Source organism: Chiroxiphia lanceolata, chromosome 22 (genome assembly GCF_009829145.1).
Source record: "Chiroxiphia lanceolata isolate bChiLan1 chromosome 22, bChiLan1.pri, whole genome shotgun sequence".
In the NCBI taxonomy this organism is placed as follows: Eukaryota; Metazoa; Chordata; class Aves; order Passeriformes; family Pipridae; genus Chiroxiphia; species Chiroxiphia lanceolata.
The window spans coordinates 1,282,241-1,309,612 of NC_045658.1; the positions used below are offsets into that span (position 1 = coordinate 1,282,241).

The following is a 27,372-nucleotide window of genomic DNA, read 5'->3' on the forward strand; positions in this document are numbered from 1 at the left end:
TCGTGCGCCAGAACCCACTGCACTTGTTCCTTGGGATCCTTCACAACATTCCCAGGTTCAAATTGTCTTCTCCTCGTGCCCTAAGCTCCACATGTTGCCTCTGTTCATGGCACAGCTGAAGGAGCCCTCTCCTCCTCTGATCACTGCATGGACAGAGGGAAACTGTCCTGCTGCTCCTTCCAAGCCCCAGCCTGGCTGCTCTGGAAGGGTTTTCCTGTTATTCCCATCCCACCACATCACCTGGCTGCCCCATCATTTACTGGGAGGTACAGCCAGAGAGGGGCAGATTGACAGCATTTCAGCTGCTCTGTGTTAGTGGCTCTGGGAATGTTCTCTGCCTGCTCTGGACTCTCCCACATGCATCATGGGATGAGAGCTCAGGCAAGTGGTGCTCGCCAGGCTGCCAATCCAGGCCTCTGGAGAACCTGCTCCGGGAGCCATACCCGAGGAGGAACTTCTCAGCTCCTTTTTCAACAGCTTCTCCTTTCCTCTGCACACTGAGAAAGCAAATTGAGTCCAACCATCCCTTTGTGCAGCCTCAAGCCAGGAGAGGAGGCAGAGGGGCCGTGTCCCTCCTCTCCCTGTTGGAATATTCACACAAAACCCAACGGGAATACAGAATTTTCTGTACTTGGGGCCACATCTGGCCATAACATCACTGCAGCAGCATGTGCTGCGCATTCCCCTGCGCAGTTCAGCACATTCCTGAGAGCTGCACGATGATTTCAAGGCCCTGGAATTTGGGAAGCAAAGGCTGTCTCTTGCTGCGGCGCCGGGGGTGTGGGACTGTTCCACATCACTGCCCAGCTCTCCTCGTTGTGCTGCACAAACCGATTCTGAAGGGCAGCAAAGTGCCAGAGGCCGGTTGTCAGGAAAGCCCTGGGAGGAAGTGGGACAGTGAGCCTTGCTCTTGTTTTGGCTCCATCACATGGAAAAGGCAGAGGAGCAAGTGAGAGAGTTACCAAACCACAGCACTGCAGAACAGCTGCTTCTGCTCATTTAAATAAAGCTGAAGGAAAGCCAACACAGGTACAACATACACTTGCACCTAACTTCACACAGAAGGGACTAAATCTGCCCTACATCCCTGATCCACGGTTCCCAAATTCTCCCTTACAGAGCACAATGTTGGTGTCTCATCACACACAACCCTGCAGAGCCATGAAGGGCTCCAGCTCCCGGAGCTCTGCTGAGGGACAGCAGTTCCTTTTATCACTTCCTAGAATTTAAGCTGTCACCTCATCCCCATCACCCAGAGTGCTGGGACAGGCAGCTCTGGAGCAGCCAGGGCAGAGAGGGGGCACTTGTGGAACTGCAGCACTTGCTGACCCTCCGTGCTCCTTCAGAGCATGAATTCTGCACAGGGGGAGGGGAAAGGGCCCTCTCAGGGCCATTCGAGGAGCTGAGGGCACTTGGTTTGTTCAGCCTGGAGAAAAGGAGGCTGAGGGGAGACCTCACAGCTTCCTCATGAGGGGCAGCCCTGATGTCTGCTGTGCCCAGGGACAGCACCCAGGGAACGGCTGGAGCTGTGTCAGGGCAGGGTCAGGTTGGATCTCGGGTAAAGGTTCTTCCCCCAGAGGGTGGTTGGCACTGACCAGGCTCCCCAGGGCAGTGTCACAGCCCCAAGGCTGCCAGAGCTCCAGGAGGGTTTGGACAACGCTCTGAGGGACGGGGGGATTGCTGGGGTGTCTGTGCAGGGCCAGGGGTTGTACTGGATGACCCCTGTGGGTCCTTTCCAGCTCGGGATATTCCATGATTCCGTGAGATCCCCACTTCGAGAAACTGAGCCCCAAGAGATGGTGAGATCCTGACCAGGGGACAGCAAGGACTGACCTCTGAGCTGAGCCCAGACTGAGCTCAGCACTCACAGTCATCTGTGACCACACAACCAAGTGACACAAATTCTATCATTGGCAAAATTAGTTTTAGTACCAAATGATATCCAAAGCCTAAAACCATCCATCAATATTTTCATTCCCTACTGCCTCCAGAGCAGTCCCTGCCTCGGAAAGACTCACTTTCATGAGTATTTATTAACTCAGGGGTCTGATGGAGAAATCAATGACGCTTAATCAGACTCTAATTCAAATGAAGTGGTCTTGTCCTTATCTTTTATGCACAAACACTCCTACATTAGGCAGGACTGGACCTTTGTTCAGTGCTCAACCATCCACGCAGCGTGGGTGGGTAAAATACAGTTATTTGTGAAGTGGTTTATTGCTGTTAAAGGAATTAATAACAGTACATTCATCCAAATCCCATGTCAGCTTGGACCTCTATCTCAAAAGGGAAACAGCAGGATTTAAGGGGTCCAACAATCAGACAAAAAGAACAATTACAGCACAGAAAAACTTTCGAGTGATGAGAGATTTAAAGGATTTTGATTGTTTATCTAAAAGAGAGCAAATAAATGAAATCATGATGGAAGTTTACAAAACTACAAGTGGTCTGGAAAAAGGAAACTTCCACTCACCACCTTTGTTAACACAAGCACAAGGGCATTCCCAGAAACCCACAGGAGACAAATCACGATGCAATGAACAGGTGAAACTTTCATCCAAACCTCCACTTAACTGGGGGATTTCTTACACAACATGGAAACCCAGTCCCTGACAGGGGGCTAAGTGAGATACACTCAAGAATATTCAGAATTCAGGTTCAGCTAAACCCCTAATAGTTCAGGGGTAGAGAAAACCCTTCCTGGGGACAGGTTATCCTGGAAGTGCTCATGCTGAGAGGCTTGATGCCCTTTCAAGCCTTACTGGTGGGAGTGTCCCAAGTGTAAGCACTTCCATTTTGGTTCTTCATGGAAGGGACCTCAAAGGTCATCTTGTTCCACCCTCTGCCATGGGAAGGGACAGCTTCCACCAGATCAGGCTTCTCCAAGCCCCGTCCAGCCCGGCATCATCACCCAACCTTCACCTCCAGCTCCAAGGGAGAGGGTCACCTGAGGTGCCAACACCTGCTCAGAAGTGCTGGGAATGAACAGGAACCATCATTTTGGCTGCTTTGCTACTGAGTCTCACCTTTGTAGGAATCACCTGGGGAAAAGCTCCCCAGACCTCAGTGCCCTCTGGCCCCCAAGGGGCACAATGCCCGATGCTCCACCTGGCTTATAACCCTGGCTCTTGCTTTTCCTCCCTCTCCCCAAGCATGTGAAGGCTGTTCCCAAATACTGGGAACACAAACATCCTCCTGGAGCCCTGGAGGCTCCCAGGTCCCTCCAAGCAGCACGGCAGTGACACAATCTGACACTCACTTCCAAGACAGCAAGAGCCAGCAGAACAGGAAAGGAGCATCTTCCCGGGGCTGGAGTGGGTTTGGCACCGAGCCCACTCTCTGTGTAAGCACTGACTCAACGGGAAAATATTCAGGGAAGAAAAGAAACCCCTTGATTAGAACAGTTTTTAAAGAGGCTGCCTGAAATGTTCTCTTTCTTCCCCTCTTATCTCCTGCATGATGAGCTTCCCTGTGTGGCTGAAGTTTACCAGGAAGGAATGTCTTGATCCATGACATAAACCAGGCACCACCTGAGGGTTTGCTCTGTGTCCTCCCTGCTCCATGAGCCCCAGTGCTCGATCCAGAGCCTTTACTTCCAAAACCATGCAGGAAGAGTGCAAGGAACAGCTCCAGCACTGCTGACTAATGCCTGCAAGCTACGTATGATCCTGAGTAGATACTTCAGCCTCAGATTCCCCACCCCACAAAGGACAAGCAGTCCCAAACACAATCCCAAGTTTCCACTTTTCTCACCACTTTTTATCCAGGGTGTGCAGCACTCAGGTGAAGTGTTCCTTCCAGGACCTTATTTGTTTTCAGGAATCTCCTGGTCTAGAGGGATTAAAGAGGCTGGCAGGACTCAGGAGCTTCCCTTCTCCCAGCTCGGGGCTCTCCCACCACCTCCCCATTCCCAGCCCTCCCCTCGGTGCCATCCTGCCTCCCCCCCTCACAGCAGACCCACTCACATCTTCCTACTTGATTCCAACAGGCATAAATTCCCCAGGAGCACAGGGAACACCAGGCTTTCCTCTATCTCACACCTCATTCCTTACACACCCTACTTTCCCCCATCCCAGTATCTTTTGTCGCCCCCCTTTCTCGCCCCATTCCCTGCCTCCTTTGCCCCCTCCTTTTTCAGATAAGCTTCTCCACTCTCACTCCAGCCCTGCAGAATATTTATCTAATAAAGACTACAAAGAGACCAATTCATTCCACATATCTCACTAACCTCTATTTCTCCATTCTTATTATAACTCCCATTTATCTCCTCTGGACTTTTTCTGTAACCAGCCCTTTATCTCATCTCTTTCATGAGCATTCATTTTTCCAACTCATTTTCCTGACCCATTTCTTAGAATTACAGAACTGCAGCATCCTGAACAAAACACTCACCATGGAAAATCCCTGACAGAGGACATGGGGCAGTTTAACCTGGAAGTCAGGCCACGCCTGATCCAGCAGCAAAGCATATTCCTCATCAGCGAGTACTTCCTATCGTTTTCCAAGTTGCTTTTAGTTTCTGTTACAAACTCAACGAGGAACTAATGTCTGATAAACTTGTATTTAATTACTGGTTTATGGTATTAGTGTGCTAATCTAAGTGCTGTCTGAGTGCACACCCTTTCTTCACTTAATTTCCACACTGGTCACGGACAACACAACTCAATTTTTTGAGCAGAGAAGCTGAGAACGGGACAAGAGGAGAAGAGGGAGGCTGGGAATGCTCTGCTCCAACGCCAGGTCTTACCTGTGAGAGCCCAGGGGACGAGGCATGTCCCGGTGGCGTTGCAGCAAGATTTGGGTGTCCCTTATTTATTTCATGTGCAGTGTAAGGGGATGGGGCAGGAGGACCCGGTTGTCTTGCTACTTGTGTTACCTGTGTGGAGATAAACTGTTAGTAAAACAGAACATTAGTAACCAGGTCTGCAGAGACACTGAAATCTTCATAAGAAAGCAGTGAGCAGCACCTTCATAAATATATATATATATATTTTTATCTCTAAATATCTCTTAAAGGAAAGGCTACAAAGTTATTATATTTTCAGGAAAACGGGGAAGGATCAAAAAATAAGGGCACCAGCTGGAGTCACTGGTGGGAACGTTGTAGGAACTGAATTTTTCCTGCTGTGGTGCTGCTTTGCAATATCCCTTTGCCTTCAGGCCTGGGACCTTCTGGTCCCTCCATTAGGGACACACACTACCAGTGACCCAAAACACAAAGTAAGGGGGAGATTTGCACATTCTCCTCCAAAAAGGAAAAAGGAAGGACTGCACAGGGCCCTGGTATCTGCAGGAGGAAAGACTGAAATACCAAAGCCACGTGTGTTTATCTCCTTTCTCAGCTTCTATAAAAAATACTCATCAAAACATTACATGAAGTAAAATATTATAAAATATGTTCACAGCACACATACTCACTCCCCTGGACTGTCTTCATGATGGAACTATTTTAAATATATTTTATAGAGTTGCTTTAGTAAAAAAAGGAGAATCAAAGGAAAACAAGAATCCCATAACTATCGGGTGGCACCTCCCAGCAGTTCAACGCAACTAAATTTTGGCAGATTTGGTTAAAACTCACAGAAATTCAGCACTTGCTTCTCACTGACCTTTGTCTGCTGAAAAGCACCACTTAACCATGGAATGGTTTGGATTGGGAGGGACTTTAAGGACCATTCAATCCCACCCCCTGCCATGGGCAGGGACACCTTCCACCAGCCCAGGTTGCTCCAAGCCCCATCCAACCTGGCCTTGGACACTTCCAGGGATCCAGGGGCAGCCACAGCTTCTCTGGGCAACCTGTGCCAGGGCCTCCCCACCCTCACAGGGGAGAATTCCTTCCCAGTATCCCATCTAACCCTGCCCCCCTGAGCCACAGGCACTCCAGGCCCCACATAGGTCCCTGGTACTGCAGACAGATGGGTGTGCACAGATAAAGAAGGAAATTCCTGGCTCCTCTAAAGGACTATTCACTCCAAGCTCCAAGAGAGCAAAGCACGAGAGCAGAAGTCCCAGAGTGCAGCACTAATTGCCTTTCCCGAGTCATTTTATTGCACTCCAAGTATCGATGTCCCTCGTTCCAGTCCCTGAACCACTTCAAGGGCTGCGCCAGCAGCGAGAACCACAACCTGCAACTGCTCTGGGCTTGGGAACGGGCCAGGATCCTTCCCTGAGGGAAGATTTACAGCAGCCCTGTGCTCACCAGAGGAAAGGGTGGGTCCTGCAGAGCAGCTCAGCCTCTGTCCCCAATGGGATCCTGCCCCTTGCCAGGGATGAATCATCTCTCCCTTTGGGCTGATCTCTGCTGGCAGGTGTGAGCACACAGAACCAGAGCCAGCCTGACAGACCATCAGAAACTTTCCACAGCCCAACCCTGAGAAAATCAAAGTCTCTTCCCTGACTCCCATGACAACCCTGAGAGACTTGTCATGTCAATTGTGCAGCAGTCTGGGCTCAGCAGCAACTGTGAATGATGGGTATCAAATAATGCAGTTCAGGGGGAGAAGGAAGTAAAGGAAACACAAAATACAAGGAAATCATTCCTATCAACAGCCCCATCAGCAGGTTGTGTCCATGCTCAGCACCAGCACGTCTCCCTGAATATCACTTCTTGACGTAAAACAGGTTATTTTGCAATAGCTGTGGGACTTGGACCACTGCCAGCTTTTCCCTCCCTATACCCACCAGTGCTCACTGATCCACAACCAAAAATCCTCGGCTCCAACAGCCCCCGAGCCCACATGGAGCTCTGACGAGGGGACAGGGGCACTAATAACACCCCAGGTCAGTGTGAGCAATCAACAGTCCTCTTTGGGAATTACAACACGCAAACAGAATCATGGAATAGAATATTAGAAGCATTTAGGTTGGAAAAGCCCTCCAAGATCACCAAATCCAATGATTCCACCAGCACTGTCAGGTCCACCACTAACCCATGTCCCCAAGTGCCACATCCACAAACCTTTCGAACGCTTCCAGGGATGGAGACTCCACCACTTCCATAGGGAAAATAACCTAAGATGGAGGTTAATTAAAGACACCAAGGAATGCTGTTCTGATTGGGTCTGGAATCTGGAAGCTGAACTGAGAGGAAAACTGTGCAGCTGCTTGGAATGATGGTGTCTGAGATACCCCCGTGCAGTGCAGCAGAGAAGCAGCAGATACATGATGGGCACACGTCTGGAACCACTACAATCTGCCTGAAAGCCTAATTAAGGCAGCAGAACAATTATAAAATCCTACCAACAACACCACACTTGGACAGCATCCCATGGGAACCCACCACTGACCTTCCACGACCTCTTAAGATCAGGTGGTCCTTCCAGCAGAAGGAAAAGCAGAGAGAACCTTTCTCAGCAGCACCAGCAAGGGAGGTGTTTCTACACCTTCCTCTTCCTACCACAAATTACTTACAAATAAAATGAAATGTAAGATACTGATTTTCATGACAACAGATGATAAAGGGAAATAAACTTGCTGCATTTGTGTGTCCATTTGATAACTGTTAACAAATCCATGAGGGAGAGCCTATCCAAGCTCATCCCTTCTGGGATACCTGTTCCCATCGTGCCTGGGGTGTGGTTTGCCGTTTATGAAATGGTCTGAGATTACTATGGAAGCAAATATCCCCCTTAAATCTATAGATTAAATTGTTCTCCTAGAAACAGATCCACAAAATGACATATTAATTTGCTAGGGCATCACCTTCTGTTTTCCCTGAGTACCAAGAGGCTCACTTTAGTTTTCCAGAAGCCTTATTAATCCTGTGTTTTAAAGGAAGTAATGAATGAGAGACGACATAAAAACTCAGTCTGGAATTCTTGATTTTCTTTTTGAGATTAAATCTTTTGGGTTTAGCACCATTTACAAGTTTGGGATTATTCTTCCCCCTACCAAGTACCTGATTTCAGGTACTTCAGAAGCTGCCCCATCCCTGGAGGTGTCCAAGGCCAGGTTGGATGGGATCTGGAGCAACGTGGGCTAGTGGAAGGTGTCCCTGCCCGTGGCAGGGGGTGGGATGGGGTGAGGAACTGAGCATCCCTCCTGCACACTCTGCAGCCAGGCAGGGACCGCGCCGGCCTCCTGACCCAGATCCTTCCTTTAAGCACAGGGTGGCTGGAGCAGCTAATCCCCCCTAATCTCCTCCCTACAGGATTCTCTTCACTGCAGGAAGATCCCCTTAAAGGACGCGAAGGCGAATCACGGAGCGCTGGATCCAGCCAGGCTCAGGGACTCTGCTCAAGGCTGCCCCTGACCAGGTGACAAACCCTTCTCCCCACACAGGCACCTCTCATTAACACTCATTTCTAACTAGTTCGCACCCAGGAGTCAACCAGAGAAGCCCAGAATGGTTTGGGTTGGAAGGACCTTAAAGCTCATCCCATTCTGGGGCAGGGACACCTTCCACTGGACCAGGCTGCTCAGGGTCCCAGTGCTGCTCCTCAGCTTATCCCAAAGTATTTTTGGTCTGAGTTTCAGCACTTGAGACCACAGCATGTTACTGAGGGAGCTGTGAACCTCCACCACAACCTGCCAAAAAAGGGGATTTGTGCAAAAAGTGGATGTCCATTTCCACAGTTATTCCTCTTATCCAGTTCCCAACTCAGGCTGTACTTGAGGAGCGCGTCTGCTCCCAGTCATTTGTCCACACGAATCTCATTTCAACAGAATCAGCCCCATTTCTCTGGGCACAGGGGTGGCCTGTGGGATTTATGGTACTGTGGGTGCAGTTTCCCTGCTGTTAGAAGTCAACATCCTTCCAAAAAACTCCAACCCAAAAAACTCTCTTGAATATATTTCTTTGAAATAACAGAAACAAAAGTTCATTTTTATTCCCCGTCTAAACTCTATAGTTTTGGCATCTTAAAGCAGACACACGAGTAACCATCTTAATTTCTTGCAATATAAAGAATTAGAAAACACCAGGCAAGAAGCTGCTTAAAGGGCAAACCCCAAATCCTTATGTCCAAATCTAGCTCTTTTGATAGTGTCTCCATTGTTGATGAGGGGAAATTATTACAAGATTAGTTCATTGAAATAATTATTTCCAACTGTGATTTGCTTTAAAATAATTCTACCCTAGATTGATTTACTTTAAAAAAACCCAATCCAACAACTTCCTTAATATCAGTATTTTCTACAGGACACTTAAATAAACAAAGATGACATATGATGAATTTAGGTGGGTTTGGTTTTAACACCAGTATGATTTCCTTGAGAAAGAGGTTCTACCAAAGTTCTGTTGGGAATTTTGAGCATCTCCAAGTTTTCAAACAAACTGCATCCCACTTGGCCTCCTCCTCAGCTCCTGTCTCTGCCCTACAGGAAGACTTGTTCCTCTGCTTTAGTTTTATTACTGGGGCTCATTGTGGAAGCCACTTGATTTTCCATTCCCATTTTTGTAGCTCTGGAAAAAAACAGCTCTGGAATGTGCAACCAAGTTCCTGATAAGGCATGTGGAAAGGCATGGGAAGGAGAACTGAATTAGTTTTCATTTTTATCTAACTAAAAATTGGGGTTTCACCTGCGGGTTGCCGCTGCCTCCAAAGGTTTGTCCTCCCACCCCATGCACAACACACAGGGAACACTGAGGCAGCTCAGAGTCACCACAGGGTGCTTTCAGACCCCAGAGTTCTTCCCAAACCAATCACCCTCTCAAAATACCCATCTTTGATCCATAATCCTTGTGGGATCCCACCCAGCACGTCCAAGCAAACAAACCGTGGAAGGTGAGAAGCAGCCCTGGGTGCTGAGGATGGACTCCAAGGTTGGACTGGGATGATCTTGGAGGTCTTTCCTCCAACTTTAATGATTCTGTGATTCCATGGTGACCTTCCACACCTTCAATTAGGTTTTTTTTGTAAAATCTAGGCAAACTATATATAAAAATCATCAACTAAAAAGTTATTTATCTGTTGCAAACCCAGACCTTAAATCCCCGGTGCTCTTACTTGTGTAACAAAGACCTTTCATGAATGAATTTGTCAAGGCTCTCCCATCATGTGCTTTTTCCATCCCAATTCATTTTTCTCTGGACTTCTCTAAATCTGCCAACTGCCTGGGGCTTCAAATGGAAGCCCAAAAGGAATCCAGCTGAGAAATTTCTCTCCTTTCCCCAAAACATGATATTTTCTCTCAAACTTGTGCTTTCTTACAGCCTGGAACTGAGACGCTCCCAGCCCTGGCTTCTATTCCTGTAACACAGCAAGGAGTGATATTTTTCCACACTGAAAAGCTATTTTAGGTCATTCTTCACAGTTACTTTTCTATTTTACATTAATTTAAATTTTTACAGTCATATTTTCCCCACAGGCATCTGCATTATATCTTGGGAGGAGAGAATTGAAAAAAATAACCCTCTTTAAAAGGAATTCAGATATTTTTAAAGTGGTTTTTAAGTGTTGTATGGGGTACATAAAGGACAATAAAAACTGAATTATTTATTACAACTGTTTGTACATTTATGTTCACAGAATCCCAGAATGGTTTGGGCTGGAAGGGACCTCACAGATCATCTTGTTCCATGGGCAGGGACACCTCCCACTGTCCCAGGCTGCTCCAAGCCCCATCCAACCTGGTCTTGGACACTTCCAGGGCTGGGGCAGCCACAGCTTCTCTGGACACCCTGTGCCAGGGCCTCCCCACCCTCACAGGGAAGAATTTCTTCCTAATTTGTTCCTTTGGTGTTGTTTTTTCCCATACATACATCTGTGTATGGGATGCTGAGGACAGAGAGAGCAAAAAAAATCAAACCCCACCTGCAGCTTGGGTTTGTTATTCACTGCTGTCAACAACAAACCTCTAAATCCTAAACCCTTGCCGGAGTTGTATCCCAACCTTTCCAGTTCCCCTGGATGGAAATCCAGGGCTGGCTGCCCACCAGACCATCCATGGCCAAGCCCGAGTCCTTCTGCTCCCGAAAGCGTCACCTGAGTCTCTGCCTGGACCAAGGGCACTTGGCAGTACTGGCACCCAGAACCCTGCCCAAAGCTCAGCCTGGCACCTCCTGACAGCAGCTGCTCTGGTAGAAGAGGCATCTCTACCACCCAAAAAGGGAAGGGACCAAAGATCATCATCATCATCATGGAATGGCTGGGGTTGGAAGGGACCTTAAAGCTCATGTCATTCCACGGGCAGGGACATCTCCCACTGTCCCAGGCTGCTCCAAGCCCTGTCCAACCTGGTCTTGGACACTTCCAGGGGTGGGGCAGCCACATCTTCTCTGGGCTAAAGATGCTCCAGTCCAGGACCCCCCACATGGAACCAGAGCTGACAACCCCATTCCCAGTCACTCCTGCAAACAGAGGAGGAGAAAACCTCACCCAGCAGCTTATGTCTTCTATAAGCAGCTTATGTTACTGCATAAAATACAGTGAATTTATCCCATCTACAGCTTTTCTTCCTGATTTCCAAATAATTAAAAGAGCAGCTTAAAAGCATTTTTTGCTTTGGCATTAAAAATATTTGCACTATCCCAACCAGAAAAGCAAAATATAACTTTCCCAGGGCTGTGCTGATTAGGCAAAGCTAATAAATAACCCTGGGCTTCCAGCTATTGCCATTGGAATAAAAGAAATGAATAAAAGGAAAACACTATCACGTGTTCACAAATAAACATCACTGTGTTTCTAAGCTAAATTTCCACAATAATCAATATTATACATTAACAAACATGTAGGACAGTGAGCCAAAGGCACCTATAGATATTCAATCTACTATTAACAAATTTTTTCCTCTGTGTAATGGAATGTTTTCACATGGAAACAAATCTTCCTTGATTATTTCTCTGATACTCTGAAGGTATTGGAAATGTGAAGCCACTAACACACTCCAAGTCAGTCTCTGAGATGCAGGGGGAAGGAAGGAGATGGAGCCACAGAGGGAATATATGGCCCAAATATTGTCACTCCAGTGAAACTGTTGGGAAAACCCACTCTCCCATCTGCTAAATAAAACTAGAGACACTTAGAAATAGGAATGCACCCACAAGTCCTCCCAAGATTTCTTCCTTTCCTGCTCAAAAAAGGGTCTTCATAAAATCACAGAATTATTAAGGTTGGAAAAGACCTGCAAGATCATCAAGCCCAACCTTTGGCCACTATCCCCATTTCCAGCAAATCACGTCTCCAGGTGCCACATCCAAACTTTTTTTGAGTACTTCCAGGGGTGGGGACTCCACCACTGCCCTGGGCAGCCCCTTCCAGTGCTTGACCACCCTTTCCATGAAGGAATTTTCCCAATATCCAAACTAAACATCCCCTGGCACAACTTCAGGCCATTTCCCACTGTCCTGTCCCTTGTTTCCTGGAAGCAGAGCCTGACCCCCCCCGGCTCCCCCCTCCTGAGCCCCCTCCCTTCCCTGCTCACATGCAACAAAAAGGATCTTTATCCAGCACCACTTATTTCAGGAGGGAAACAGAAACTGCATCTTTTTAAACGTATGTTTTTTAGTTGTATGGTTCCTAATTGCACTAGGTTTTTTTTAATAACTCTATGACAATACAGTTGATATAAAACAGACCATGACATGACACATGATGTGCCTCCCCAAGCCCCAGGGAGGTGGCCTGGGCAGATACTCACAGTGCTGTACACAGCGGAGACGGTCGGAGTGAAGATCCGATCCTCGAGGGGCTGCTGGACAGGACCTCGGGGGATTCTGCAACACAGCAAGTCAAGGAAAGCAGCCTGGAAGGCAGGGCTGGGATGTGGGGACACCCCCGGGGGACACCCCCCCACCCCAGCACTCACAGGCAGCTCCAGTCCCTCAGGTTCTCCCAAAGAGGACACCCACCCACCCCCAGGACTCACAGGCAGCTCCAATCCCACAGGTTCCCCCAAAGAGGAGCAGAGTGTGGCTCCAGAGGCCATTCCCACAAACACAGCGAGGGAACCAAACAATCCACAAAACCCTGGGCCCTCAAGAGCATCCCCCACCCCTGGTTTTATTTGGAAGAGTAAGGGAAAAATCCCAGGAGCCACAAGCCCCCCCCGGCATTCAGCAGGACAAACCCTGCTGACCAGCAGGGCCCTGGGACAATGGCAGCTCCTGTTTTGCTAAGCAGGCAGGAATCCCGCTGGAATTGTTTCCTTGTTTGCCTCTCCTCACCCAGTGACTCCTTTCCTCCTCTGCCCTCCAAAAAAAAAGGGGCTGTCAGATAAATGGGAGGTTTCCAGGAGCTGCTGCAGGGGGATTTAAAGGCAAAACACAAGAGGTTGCTTAGACTGGAAAGATATTGTAGGAAAAAAAAAAGGGAAAAAGACTTTATGCACAAAAAAAAAAAGCTAGAATCTGGTTTATTTGTGGACTAAAGCAAGGGGATGCAGGAATTTAAAAGAAAAAAAAAGGCCTGGCTTAGGTAATACCTTGTGGCCTTAGGCCCAGCATGTATCTGTCAAGAAAAAGTCACTTACTGAAAAATTTTCCTAAATGCCATAATCAGATTTCACCTTTTTGCTGTTTATATTTTATACATCAAAACCTCATGGAAAATGAGAACAGTCTGATTAAGGTTCTTGCACACAAGGCAAGACACAAACCTCACATGTTAACGTGGTGGGATATTTTAAATAGTCATGAAAACACTTCTTGATTTTGTTCAAACAAGGAAAAACACATTCCTAAGTTAAATTTTGAGCCCAGAAGATTAGTTTGAGTCTTTCAAGAGAATCTTTGCACAACAAGTTTGATCTCCAAATTAATTCTGCTGCCCAAAGCTTTGCAGGGACCAAAATCACAGCGACAGGACAGACCCCACCAGTGCTGACAATGCTCAAGAGCGACCCGAGGTACAGAATTCAACCTGTTTCCCCTAAAATGGGACCAGTTTTTAAGGCTGTGACTGTTCAGACACAACCTGCTCTGCCCCTGCTGACTGTTCCCAGCACCCCCAAGCCGGATCAACTCTTCCTTGAGCAGCACTAAGGCAAATCTACAGCATCAGAAACAAATATACCGAATTAAATGTACAATATCACACCATTTTGGCTCTGAACACATCACTGGAAAGCTCCTCCCTCACCAAGAGGCTCAGAAATTCCTCTAAACCCTCCCAGATTTGTTACATATTCAGTGTTTGAGCACCAGACGTGATAAAAACCTGGCTTGATAGGATTAGGCTGGGAAGAGCCCAGCCCTGACCTTCACAACACCTTCGCACGTCAGTCCTGTCCTGTCCTGTCCATCCCGCAGGTGAGACACAGGACACGGCCCAGGAACAGCTCCAAGCTGGGAAAACTAGGAACAGGATGCAGCCCCACTGGTTCCCAGGATGGGCTCACTCCCTCTCCACCTCTTTCTGCCTCTTTTCAAGGAGTGCAGGGATTTGTTGGCGGGGTCCAAGGCTCATCCTCGCCCCCCAGCCCTGCCAGCTCAGTCCCCAGTGGTGCCATTTCACAAGGAAAGAGGTTTTTAACAACCAAAGGGGATTTTTGCTGACTTAGCAAAACAACGGTAAGATTTGACACAGACTTCAGCGGAGCCAAGGCACCACTCCCAGCCTTCATCCCGAAGGTCTGTGCCTGAGTTCTGCAAAAAAACAGCAGCAGAAAGCCAAAATTTGGGAGTGGAGGATTAGAAACACACTGTAAGGCAGAATTAAAACTCGTATTTCCTGCTGTAGTGCTGTTCCCTCACTCCCAGAACATCCCTGTGACAGGAATGACAGCCCAAGGCCCGGGATGGAGCTGCCCCCCTTGTGTCACTGAGAGATTTCCCATCTCCAGGCAGCCCTGACAATTTAAGGAAGCAATCGCTGCTTCAAAAGGGATCGTTCCTGAGTTTGGAAAAACAGTTTCATCCTCGACAAGGTTGGGATTTATTTTCTTATTTTAGAACTTATATAAGGCAGGAGGAAATAATCTTCTTTGAGCAGAGCACCCGCTCTTTTTGCACCCAGGAAGAGCTGCCTGGAGGAAGGAGCAGTTCAAAGGGATCTGTAGAGTTTGGGGTCAGTGTTTGAGATCACTCCCAGGACGGGATAATTCTCACCAGAAGAATTAAAATTGAAAGAAACCTTTAAAGTCCTTTTTGCCAAAGGATTTGACCTGGACACAAGACTGAGGGGGACAAAATGCCTTAAATTCCAGTAAGCCTTAATAAGATATAATGGTTAGGGAAAGTGAATATTTCCAGCACCCAACTTTGACTCTCTATAAGAAGACAGGCTAGTGGAGAAATTCCTGCTTCCCTGTAAGGAGCTGGGCCAGTAGAGAGATTCCTGCTTCCCCTCAAGGAGCTGGGCTAGTGGAAAGTTCCCTGGTTCCCTCCAACCCCCCCCCCCGAGCTCGTTTTGGCTCCCCAGAGGAAATCCCCACCTTCCCTCTCTGTTCACCTGCCAAAGGAGCCCATCCTGGGATAACAGCTGCTGTCACTGTGGGAGAAGCGAGCCAGGGTGACAGCAAAATTAATCAGAGTCCTGCTAACGAGGCTCTTTCCTAGAAGTGGGTTAAGTGACAGCACAGGGACTCCCCATGGGAGGTGAACGGGTCAGGGCAAGCAGGTGGGAAGTGGAACCTCATCCAGTAGCATCTTCCCATCCCAAACTATGCCAGGGCACTCACACAGAGGTTTTGGTGCTGTGAAGGGCTGCACAGCCCAAAATGCAGCACAACCCCTGGGACTGCTGCCCTCCCACAGCCCCAGCACATGCAAGCAAGTTCAGGAATTAAAGTCCAACCAGTCTGGCTCCACTGCAGTGCTGGATTCCCCACAGGCAGGAGCACCAGGATATGCTGAATAACTCAGGCAGCTCTTTCACGTTACTATTCTGGCATGGGTAGATCCAATTCAGGATCATCCTGCGCCCTCCCTCTTCCTCCTCCTCCCCTATATCCTTGCCACCCACGTCACTGACTTGTGCAGCCATGCTCCAAAATGATCCAGGAAGCTGGGAAGGGAGAGGGAGGGGTGGAAAAGCAAAGATAACCCAAACCTCACACCGTTTTCAGAGCTCCTTCTGCAGGGAGAAAAGACAAGGAGAGCGACGAAGCAGGAGTAAGGGCAACCTCTTATATCCAAGGGGAATCTCTTAAACCATCTCTGCAACCATCAGGTCAGTAAAGAGGAACTGCAGCCTGTGTTTTGCTCCTTCCAGCTCTCCCTCCTCCATGAGCAGCACGCCAGAATCCAGGAGAAGGACGGCAGCCAAAGGGCAGCGCTGGCGCTGGATCCTCCTCGTGGCTGTTCAGGGCTCATTAACTCATGAAATATATATTTAAAGTCTCACCTAAGTGAGATACTTCTGGCACATTAATAAATGCAGGCACAGATGCAATGGGAGTTCCACCCAGTCCCCGTTTGGCTGCAGCAGTGATTACAAGCTGGGGAATTTTGGGAGCTGTGGGAAAAGGAACACCGGCTGGAAACCAAACAGAATTTTTCTGGAAACCAAAAATCTCCCTAAAAAGGGGAGAATCTTTTTTAATTAGACAGCCACAGCCACACTCTGAGGAGAGGGGAATATGAGACTGCTCTGTAAAGCAATTAAGGAAAAAAAATCCAGCCCAGAGCTGCTGGAGCAATCAGAGGCACTGCCAAATGCTGAGTGAAATGACAGTCAGGAGGAATTCCTTGCAGAAATCTCCTCCTTGTATCACATTTCTCTGCTTGTTCCAATCATGCTACAAAACTGCAATTCTGTGAGATTCCTGTGTGCTGCTCCAGCAATGAACGACCTGGAAACACGCAGCAAAATCAGCTCTTACAGCAGGAATTTGTACAGGTTTTCCTGCTCTGCTCCTGCCTCTGAGGTTGGAGGGGGGAAGAAATAACTCCATTATGTTTTCTCTCAAAATGGATTCATTTTCCCTCAAATAGTGCTTCTCACTTAAGCTCATTTCAGCCACTACCACCCATTTTCCCCTGAGCAGGCACTGCTGGCCTCTCATCTCCTCCCCTCCCAGCTCCGAGGAAGCACCTTCTCACAGGAACAAAAATATCCCCGGTCCCCAGGGGCGCCTTTCACAAAACCATTCCAGAACTCCTAATTTTCATCCCTGCCCAGAAACAGAGTCTCCCACAAGCCATGCCCAGGGTTATATAATCCCCACGCGTGCCCCTGCTTGTACCGAAACTGTGTATTAAAAAACACAAGATAAAACCATCAAGCGAGATTACAGGAGGGCAAGAAACCACATCAAATTCGAGCATTCCTTCCAGCTTTTTTTGAGCAGGGAATCTACAAAAGCACTCCAAGCAGGCAGGGCTGTGATGGTAGGGAGCTTTAGGAGAGCTGTGATGGCAGGGAGCTTGAGGAGAGCTGTGATGGCAGGGAGCTTTAGGAGAGCGTGTTTCTCCTCTGGCAGCCTCTCCTCTATTCACCGTACAATTAAAATGCAGGAGGTGAAATCCCAACAGCAGAAACACTCCATTGAGCCGGCTGGGAAACCACCCGGGCTCTGGGAACGTTCAAAAGGAGAGGCTCTGCCAGTCACAGTAGCTGGAACTTCCCCGGCATCACCCCATCCTTGGCAGCTCCACCATCCTCTGTGCGCGGCAAAGCCTTTGTTCGGCACACTCGGTCCTACCTGGCAGTGAGATCCAGAGAGCTCTGGCAGTGGGATCCCGGAGAGGTCAGCAGTGAGATCCCAGAGAGACCTGGCAGTGGGATCCCGGAAAGATCCAGCAGTGAGATCCTGGAGCTCTGGCAGCGAGCTCCAGGGAGCTCCAGCACTGAGATCTTGGAGCCCTGTCAGTGAGCTCCAGAGAGCTCCAGCAGCGAGATCTTGGGGAGATCTGACAGTGAGATCCCAGAGAGTTCTGTCACTGAGATTCCAGACAGCTCTGTCAGCGAGCTCCAGAAAGGTCCAGCAGTGAGATCCTGGAGAGCTCTGTCAGCGAGATCCCGGAGAGCTCCAACAGTGAGATCTCGGAGAGACAGATCTGACAGCGAGCTCCAGAGACCTCCCCCAGCGAGATCCTGGAGAGCTCCGTCAGCGAGCCCCGGAGAGCTCCGTCAGCGAGCCCCGGAGCGCTCCCTCAGCGAGCTCCCAGACAGCTCTGGCAGTGAGATCCCGGAGAGCTCCATCGCTGAGATCCCAGAGAGCTCCGGCAGGAAAATCCCAGCTCAGCGCCGGGTCCTCTCCCCGCATCCAGGAGCGGAGCCCATCCCAGCCGCATCCCCGGCCGCATCCGTGCCACGCCGGGCTGGCTCCGGAGCTCTTCCTGCCTGTCGCCCTCGCAGGCAGAGCCTGAGCTCTTAAAGAGGCAGCACAAGGGGGGCCTCAGTGACGCCCTTCTGCTGGGCTTTGGAACCCAAGTGCATCCAGGCTGCTGAAATCCCTCTGCTTCCCCAATTTTTCCGCTGTGCCCGCGGCGCAGAAGGGATGGGAGGCAGCACCGTGCTCCTCTTAGCAAGTCTATATGGGATAATAATCAAGCCAGGCTTATAAAGGAATGGATAAGGGAAAAACATCAGCTCCCCTGAAGCACAGTGTGGTCTGGAAAGCTGCGTGGCAAGGAATGAGGAGCTCGGAAAGCTCCAGTGCTGGGGAGGATTAAATGGCAGCACAAACTCCTCAACAGGAAATTTTGCAGCTTGTTTGCCTCAGCTTTCTGGTCACTACCCCCAAACTCAGCACCACGACCCCCTGCTCTTAGCAACCACTTCATCCATCAACTCCCCCTTCAAAATCAATCCCTCTTTTGACAGATCAGGTTTCAGAAGCCCGGGGAAGGAAAGCTAGTAAAGCAAACTACAGCCTTTAAACAAATCAAAACAAGAAGAAAACCCCAAATCAACCACCAAGTGAAAGTCACCTGGGAAAAAAATAACGTGCAAGATAAAACCAGTGTCATCCTCTTGCTCCATGCTGAAAGGTGACAATCAAACCGACTTCATCCAAGGAAAAATAAAAGTCAGGTCACAAAGCAAGTAACTCCGAACTTAGGAAAAGGCAGGATTGATGTTGCCTGGGTGACCAGAATTCAATCCCCCCGAGTATCCACAGAATCCAGCCCTTAATTACAGGCACATGCTGGTTTCCCCCATGTCCTTGTCACCTCCACGTTTTCATCTCTTACAGGACTCGAGCACCCCCGACCACAGCTGAGTGTGCTCATAACAAATGAGAGATAATTAATATTACAAAAATCAAGACCAAGGATTTTGGAAAACATTTAAAGACTTAAAACCCACCTAATGAAATGCCAACCTTCTCTAATCCTTCCAAAGCCTCCACCCAACAACATATCCCATTTCTCATCCTTGCAGAGATCACGTTTCATTTCAGGGTGGGTTTGGGGTTTATTTTGTCTGCTCAGGGTTTTCTTTGCTAGTGGATTCCTGATAAGGGGCCACTTTCACAAGAATGATGTGGCCTCTGTATGAGAACACCGCTTTTATTTTCATTTTCTCAGCCAGATGCAACTGCTCTTGAGCAACACGGTGAGATGTCAAAGTGAAGCACAATTCCGAGCCCTGACTGTTCCACAGGTCAAGCCCCAGTGGGGTACTGCTGTTTCAGTGTTTGGTGTTTATTGTTATTATACCAGGGAAAAAACAAATACAACTCTTTTGCTGGCATGAGCACTCAGGGATACGGTCACAGTTAAGGGCTGTAGGTGAGGGAATCCTTAAAAGACTTTGTCAGCTTTACACCTTAATAATTAATACTTAAATCTGATCCAAAGACGTATTTCTGGTAAGCCAAAGGTTGTAAAAATAAAGGAACATGACAAAAGGTGTTTGTAAATAGGCAAAAATGGGGTTTATGGTTTAAGAGTACCAAGGTTTGTAACAGAGCAGTGCATCATTCCTGCAAACAGAAACCTCCAGGATGCACCACCTTCCCTAACGACTTATCCCCAGAAGGATCCGATGGCAAAAGCCATTATTAAGCTTGTTCTGACATTTTATGGCCCAGTATAAAGCTCTTCAGTGCCACATGTGTAGACAGTGTTCACAGCCCAGCTGCCATTTATCAAACATATAAATTTTAAGTGGATCAACAAAGTGTTTGTGCAACAGCCTCTTTAATCCTTCGTGTATTTTGTGTATTAAACAGTAACACCGAATTCTCTTCAAGTTCTTTTTTATGGGCTGTTTTATACTTGGAACAATACTTTAAATAAGGTATTTATCTTCTGCTTTTGTTAACAGGAATTCACCTACATAAATATAGTGGATGTCTCAGGGCTCCTTTATGGCCTGGTTGGAAATCCCAGAGTACAGCACTGGTGCCTTGGTCCCCAGCTGAACTACGTGATGATCACGGGAGCGACAGGCTTGTCCATCCCTCTGCCATCCAAGTGCTCCTCATTAAATCATCCTCTCCTGAGCCCTGCCCAGATCCCAGTGTTACAGGGAGGCTTTCCCTGCTTATCCCAGCTTATGCCTCTGAACAAACGTTCATAATAAACATCCCATAATAAAACTTTTCTTGAAATTCATCTTGACCTTTTTACCTAACTACATATCATTGATCTCAGTACCAGCTTCCAAATAAGGCCAAACACTTCCCTTCCCTGCTGTCTGCCACACAATGGTCCCCGAGCTGTGCTTGCACGGAGTTGAATGGGAACAGGCAGAGCTTTCCAAAGGAAAGGGGCACACAAATCCCAGTGAACCTCAATGCCTGTCGGAAGACAAGCTTTCCAAGGCTGAAAATTGCAGCTTGAAAGGAAACTGTGACCTTCAAATGCTTACTGAACAGCATGCTGTCCCTCTCCTTCCTCCAGCTACACAGATCCCTCCTCCCCTCGGAGCCCCGACACGTTTGGGATCTCTGTGGATGGGTTTGGGATCTCTGTGGATGGGTTTGGGATCTCTGTGGATGGCGGTGCTGGCACATCCGACTCCGTGGCCGGAGTTCAGGGGGCACAGCCCCCCCGCACAGCCCCAGCCCTTCTGGCTGAGCAAACCTGCTCCAGCCACACTGCAGCAGCCCCAGCTGAGGGGCACGTCCTGGTTACACCCCAGCACATCTTAAAATCCTCCAACTGATACCCTTTTTAAATATCCATTCCACAAAATATCACAGGATCCCAGAATGGTTTGGGTTGGAAAGGACCTTAAAGCTCATCCAGTCCCACCCCCTGCCATGGGCAGGGACATCTTCCACTAGCCCAGGTTGCTCCAAGCCCCCTCCAACCTGGCCTTGGACACCTCCAGGGATGGGGCAGCCACAGCTTCTCTGGGCACCCTGTGCCAGGGCCTCCTCACCCTCTCAGGGAGGAATTCCTTCCCAATATCCCATCTAGCCCTGCCCTCTGGCATTTTAAACCCTTGTCCTGCCACTATCTGTCCACATAAAAAAATCCCCTTTCCCTCTTTTTTATAAGCCCCTTTCCTTTTAGGTTTTGGTCCACATGAGATACCTCTCACAGCTGAGCCAAGTGGGAATGCTGAAGGAAAAGCGGGAGTTAGAAGGAAAGATGACAGGAAAAAACCACCCCTCTGTTGCAAATGAACTGTATTCCCAGCACCCCACTCACTCCGTCATGCTTTCCAATACAAACCAGCAGGATTGGGAGCACCAGCTGCAATAGTTCCACCTGCATACAAGCACCTAATTAGGGAGAGCTCATTACTTCCAGGCTCAGTTTTGAATCTCTAAATTAACCAGCACTGGCGACAGCTCACTCAGAGCTCATCAATCACCCAGACCTTGCCTCACCCCCCTGTGTCTCCCCCAGCCCTGAGAGAGTTCCCGGGGGGAACCAGGACCCAGATCCCGGCAAACGGCACAAAAGCCCAATCAATGCTTTTGCTCGATACAAATGTGTCTCTAAGGGCAACCTGATTTTGTTACTCCATCTCTGTCTCCCTCAACTGCAGCCCCAGCACGGAGACAAACTGGCTATTTTCAGCTGAGACCTGCAAAGGTTGTTTGGGGTGGAAGAAACCGTGTCTAAATCCTGCTAATCCTGCTGGGATTTTCCCTGAAGGGGGGTGTTGGTGGGTGGAGGACAGGTCTGGAAGCCACAAAACAGAGTATTTCTGGAACTGTGAACTCTGGTGTATCTTTATTTTTAACAGCAGCATCTCCCAGAAGTGGGTTTTTAAAGCATAGCCTGAATAAGGTTAAATCCAGGTCTGAACCAAGCTGTGAAATATTAGTAATTAACAAAAAAGCCACAGAGGCTCCTTGGATCATGTCTGTGCCAGCTCAGGTAACACAGAGTGAACAACGTGCCAGGAGAGCATCTCTTGCTCAGCCACAGACAACTTCTCACCAGCTGACTTGTCCTCTTTTCCTCCATAAAACACCAGCCAATTCCATATTTTTCTAATTCACATTTTATTCTCACAATAAATGGACTCTTCTAAGAGATGGAAAAGTCAATAGGTGTCATCAGCTCCCTTCAGCTGGAAATCATGGCATTACCTCTCCGGAGAGGCAATGGCATCATGGGGAATGTGCTGATGTAGCCCTAAAATTCCATCTCATTTTAGGAGGGTTATTTATGATTGCACTTGTCCATGTTAATTGAAACTCCCATTAGGCTGCAGGAACAGACACCACTCAGGAACCTGCAGCAGCCCCATTTGTCTTCAACAGTCCCTGCTGCTCTGAGTGATCCCTGACTGTCCTCAAGCCACAACCCGGGTCCAGGCACCTCCCAAACAGCCCCAAACACTCAGGTGGGGGAAAAGGCTCCCCAAGGTGAGCCCTGGAGAGCAGCACTAAAAGCAACCAAGCTCTGCAGAGTCTGCCCTAAGTTAGAGAGGACCAAGGTGGGCCAATATCCCAAGTGCCACATTCACAGGCCTTTTGAACAGCTCCAGGGATGGGGACTCCACCACTGCCCTGGGCAGCCCCTTCCAGTGCCTGACCACCCTTTCCAGGAAGGAATTTTCCCTAATACCCAACCTAAACTTCTCCCAGTACAACTTCAAGCTGTTTCCTCTCGCCCTGTCCCTTGTTCCCTGGGAGCAGAGCCCGACCCTCCCGGGCTCCCCCCTCTGTCAGGGAGTTGCAGAGGGTGAGAAGGTTCCCCCTGAGCCTCCTTTTCTCCAGGAACATCCAACTGCTGCATAAGATGCTTCTCCAGATGTTTTTTTTTGCATTCCCAAATGAGAACCAAGCAGATCCCCCTTAAGAAATCATTTCCCTGGAAGAAATGGTAACAGTGCCCGAATTCACAGCACAACAGCCACCAGCTCCACAAATCCTGCAAGTCTGGGAAGATTTAGTCAAAGGATGGAGGTTTGATGGGGCTGGGAAAGGAGGGGCAGGTACACACACTAAGGAATGAGATGAAGCTGTGCTATACCCTAACCATGTACACACCATCAGCAATGCTCCTGAGGCCACCAGAGGATTTTTGAAGATGCTGTTCCCCGGGCCCATGTGCATCTTTTTAGGAGCACTACCCACTCCAAAAATCTCAGCTCGCTCAGCTTAAAGCACGAGGGCTGAGAACACCCCAGTAAGATCAAGGTTATAACTCACAGCTTTTAGTTTTCCCTTTCATCACAGAAAAGCCACCCTGTTGTCATCCCCCTGGAGCTGACCAGACCTGCCCAAGCCAGCAATGAACAACCTGCCAGCTCCAAATACAAACAGAAATGTAAAAATCACCCAAACTGAGTAAGCAACAGGCTTTTAGCTGACCAGAAACAGTGATCTTTCTTCCAAAATAATTCAGATATTTCTCCCAAAATGATTCTCATCGTTGGCAGCAGCTGCTGAATCACCGTCTGTGCTCTGAGGTGACCCAGATACCTGCATGTTCTCACAAAGGCAGCAGGACTCCTACCCAAAAATGCTGCAGGGTCCGCAGTTCATGGATTAGCTGCTCCAGACACCACTCAAGGCCAGGCTGGACAGGGCTTGGAGCCACCTGGGCTAGTGGAAGGTGTCCCCCCCCCATGGCAGGGGATGGAATGAGATGATCCTTAAGATCCCTTCCAACCCAAACCATTCTGGAATTCTACATAACCCAAGAACTTGATTCAAACAGGAGAAACCCTCATGACTCCTGGTGAAGCTTTTCCAGACATTCTCACACTGAAGTAATTAGCATTTTAGTGGCAGTTCACAAGCCTAAACAGCTCAGCTGCTTCTTTTAATTAGAGGATTTTATGCAGCTATTACATCCCTGCTATTCCCTGAAACGAGACAAAGCTCTGAAGTTCCCCTGTCACCAAAATACTTATTTTTTTGTGGCCCTGACAAAAATAAAACCACCTGTCAGCCAGCAGAATGCCTACCTTAGAACAACAGCTCACTTTGCAGTCCTTCCAACATAAAAACCCCTCATATCTGTTCAAGCAAAATAAAACTAATAAATAACAATAACAGTAATTTATTGTGCAAGTGACTGAAGTTAATGGCTGTTGCTATTTTACATGGCTCTTACAATGCATATCTCACACTTCCATTGCACAAGGGACAATCCTGGATCAGCGGAAGCAGGGAAAAAGCCCAAGTCCTACATCCAGCAATTCCTCTATCAGTCCATGCCTGGGTGGCCAGGTAGGGAAAGAAACAGAGACTTCCGAGGTGCTGGAGGTTGCAGGTTTAAAAGCTGATTTTCCCCTTGCCCCCCACGTCCCTGGAGGTGACTCAGAAACCTTCTGGCAGCACTGTTAACTAAAGGGGCAAAGGGGAATAATTCCAGGTCATGGAGTAGCCCCACTGTCCCTGGGAAAGGGAAGAAAACAAAGGCATGTTCCCTGATGGCCCAGTGCTTCCCTTGCCCCTGCCACAGATGGGCTGTCACAGGTCAGATTCCAGGGCATCTCAAACCAACCCAGCTACATGGTGGCACCCAGAACTTCTGCCACCTCCCTCAGGAAGGACTAAGGATCACAAGGCTCCTTGGTGACCCAGCTCAGCCCAGTGATTCAACAGAAAACTCTTTTTTTTCTTGGCTGGGTGAAGTTTTCCGTGGATTCCGTGAGCTGATTTGAATCATCGTCAAACACTCACACGACCATCACATTTGAGACCAGGGTGTGAAGACACAGCCTGGTGAGTGAAGGCAGATCCACCCTTCCATCTGCAGCTCAGAGCTACATCTTTAATCCCAACATGAAACTACATCCACCAAAGCACCCCTGAACATCCCACAGTCGACCCTGTGAAACAGAAGCCGGTGCCTTTCTCAACCGGGGCAGAACACCCCGTCCTGCTCCGTGGCTTTGCCTCTTCTGCATTCCAGCAGAGGAGCTGGGTATGGCACAAGGTTCAGCCCCACAGCACACTCCTCCCTGCTTCCTCCTGCTTCCACACCTCCACCAAAGGGCTGCAGCCCTGGCAGAGCCAGGAGAATGGCCTGAGGGGCCAAAGTGGGGTTCGAAGCTGTGAGAAAGGAAGGAAAGCAATGGGCATGTTCACACCAGCTGGAGTCACAAGGAACCCTGTGATTCTCCAGGATTATTTCTGTCCTTTGTGTGAGACAGCAGGAAGGTGAATCCTGGTAAGATGTGGCTCATTCCTGAGGGATGGAGGCTGTGCAGGTGAAGGAGAGCAGTGACGGCTCCTTTGCAGAGCAAATGGGCAAGAACCAACACAGACACCACAAGGACCACGAGAGCCTCAAGGCAACAAGGGCCAGTAAACCCAAGGATGGACACAAAACTTATGCATTTACCAAAGGAAAAATTAGGAAATAATGGGAAAAGCAACACTTGATCCGAGAACAATTTTCCCTTCAACACTGAGATCTGTTCTCTATGGTACTACCTGATTTGAAGCCTTCTAATTCTTTAATTAGCAATTCATTTCAGTGCCATTAGTTCATTAGCATGCTGAAGCTTCCAGGAGATGTTTTACATACCACCTTGAACGTGTCAGCTCTTGCCTTGCCTCTGGAAGCACGCTTTGGGAAGGGTACCCTTCCACCACCAGCCGTGTCCGGCGGTGCACAACCACCCCCTGCTAAGGAGGGGGTGCAAATCATACAATTACACCCCTACAAACGTTCCCAGGACTGTTTAACATCGACAACCAACTGCTACAGCCCAGCCAAGGCTTGGATGGATGTTTGGGATCTGTCCCCTTGGGATCTGACCCTCCACAGCCATGTCCACGAACACCACGTGCAGTGAGGCCCAAGCAGGGATGTGCAGGAGGGGGTTTGGAAGAGAGAACTCCAAGGGAAGACAAGGTTATCCACAGGTCAGGCTGCAATTCCACATTATCTGCCAAGCTGCAGGCGAGGGGCTTTAAATTGTCCTTTTTGTGGTTTAGGGATTAAGCACTCTGGGAAAGGAGCCTGCCAGCACTGGGGACAGGGAGGGAGGAGAGATCACGGCCAAGGTTCAGCCTGGTGCTGATGAATTAATGCAGCTCCACCCCTTGGTGCTCTGGTGGGCACAGTTTTATACAAAGTGACACTAAGTGGAGCACTGAGCGCTAATTTACACACAGGGAACCTTTCTAATGGACATGACAAACAAAAAACAACAGTCAACACTGGAAAAAAAGGAAAATAAAGGAATCTGCCATTGAAATCTATGCATGAAGGTCTCAGAATTCAATTTATGAGGCATTCCCAACTGGCACAAGAAACTACAGGGCACATGTCTCTACGTAGGCAGTTACCTCCAGCCATCCAAGGACTTCAAAGGAGAAGAGAGGGAAGGGAGGAGGTGACCATTTGTGCTTAACTATAAAGTTCTTTAAGAAAAATTCCTGTAGGTTTTAACTTAACGGAGCTGGAGACAGAAGGCTGAAGTCCCCCCTGATCCCTGCAGAGGGAAATCAGGATTATTGTCATTTAGCCTTTCTCCATAGGAGAATTTTGCCCAGAAGCTGCTGAACATCAGCAGCACCAAACCTGTGGCTGCTCCCAAGCTCATCACTGACATAACCCCAGACATAATGTGCCAATATAATAAAACAGGAGACCAAGGCACAAGACTTTTTAAAATACCCCATGATACCAGAGATAGGAGCCTACTCCCCAGCCAGCTTCCTCTTTTCTTGTGACGATTCCGTATAAAAGTGCTCAGAGGAGGAAGCTGTACCGGCAGTGGAGGAGTTTCCAGCTCATGTTACTTCAGTGCAAGGAGTTATCTGGCACAGCTTGAGAAGGAATAATTTAGCAGCAGCTTGTGCAATGGGCTGCACTCTGCTCTGAATTGATGCAACTGTGGGGTGTTATCTTGGATACCAGGCCATGTGTTCCTTAGCCAAGGGGTCCCTTGAGGTGGGAACCAGTTTTAGGCCCAGGATGCTACCGAGGGGCAGCTCCCCAGCACTAACTCTGTGTGGCTCCTGGGACAGCGTGGGGGGATTACACCAGGAGCTTCCTCGGGAAAGGAACAGGGACACAGATCACCAGGAGGAATTTTGGGGCATTTGTCCTCCTTGTAGCAAGTAACCACATCCATCACCAGAGAGGTCACACCCACACTGATATTTAGATCATCGTTATGAACCTCCATGCTGGAGGTGGAGATTTTATGCTTGTTTTATGGG

The 27,372-nt window shown here is 48.7% G+C and overlaps 1 protein-coding gene across 13 annotated transcripts in view; it reads right to left on the bottom strand.

The window, feature by feature from the left end:
• EIF4G3 (eukaryotic translation initiation factor 4 gamma 3) overlaps positions 1–27,372 on the bottom strand; it is a 144,514-nt gene that overhangs the window by 91,024 nt on the left and 26,118 nt on the right. For 10 of the 13 annotated variants that reach the window (XM_032709247.1, XM_032709244.1, XM_032709243.1 and 7 more), the window contains exons 2-3: positions 12,583–12,658; positions 4,748–4,891 (exon numbers count right to left, since the gene is read on the bottom strand). In XM_032709247.1, coding sequence (XP_032565138.1) covers positions 4,748–4,891; positions 12,583–12,658 — 220 coding nt within the window. The remainder of the gene's footprint in view (positions 1–4,747; positions 4,892–12,582; positions 12,659–27,372) is intronic. The other 3 variants (XM_032709242.1, XM_032709252.1, XM_032709249.1) reach the window with 2 other exon arrangements.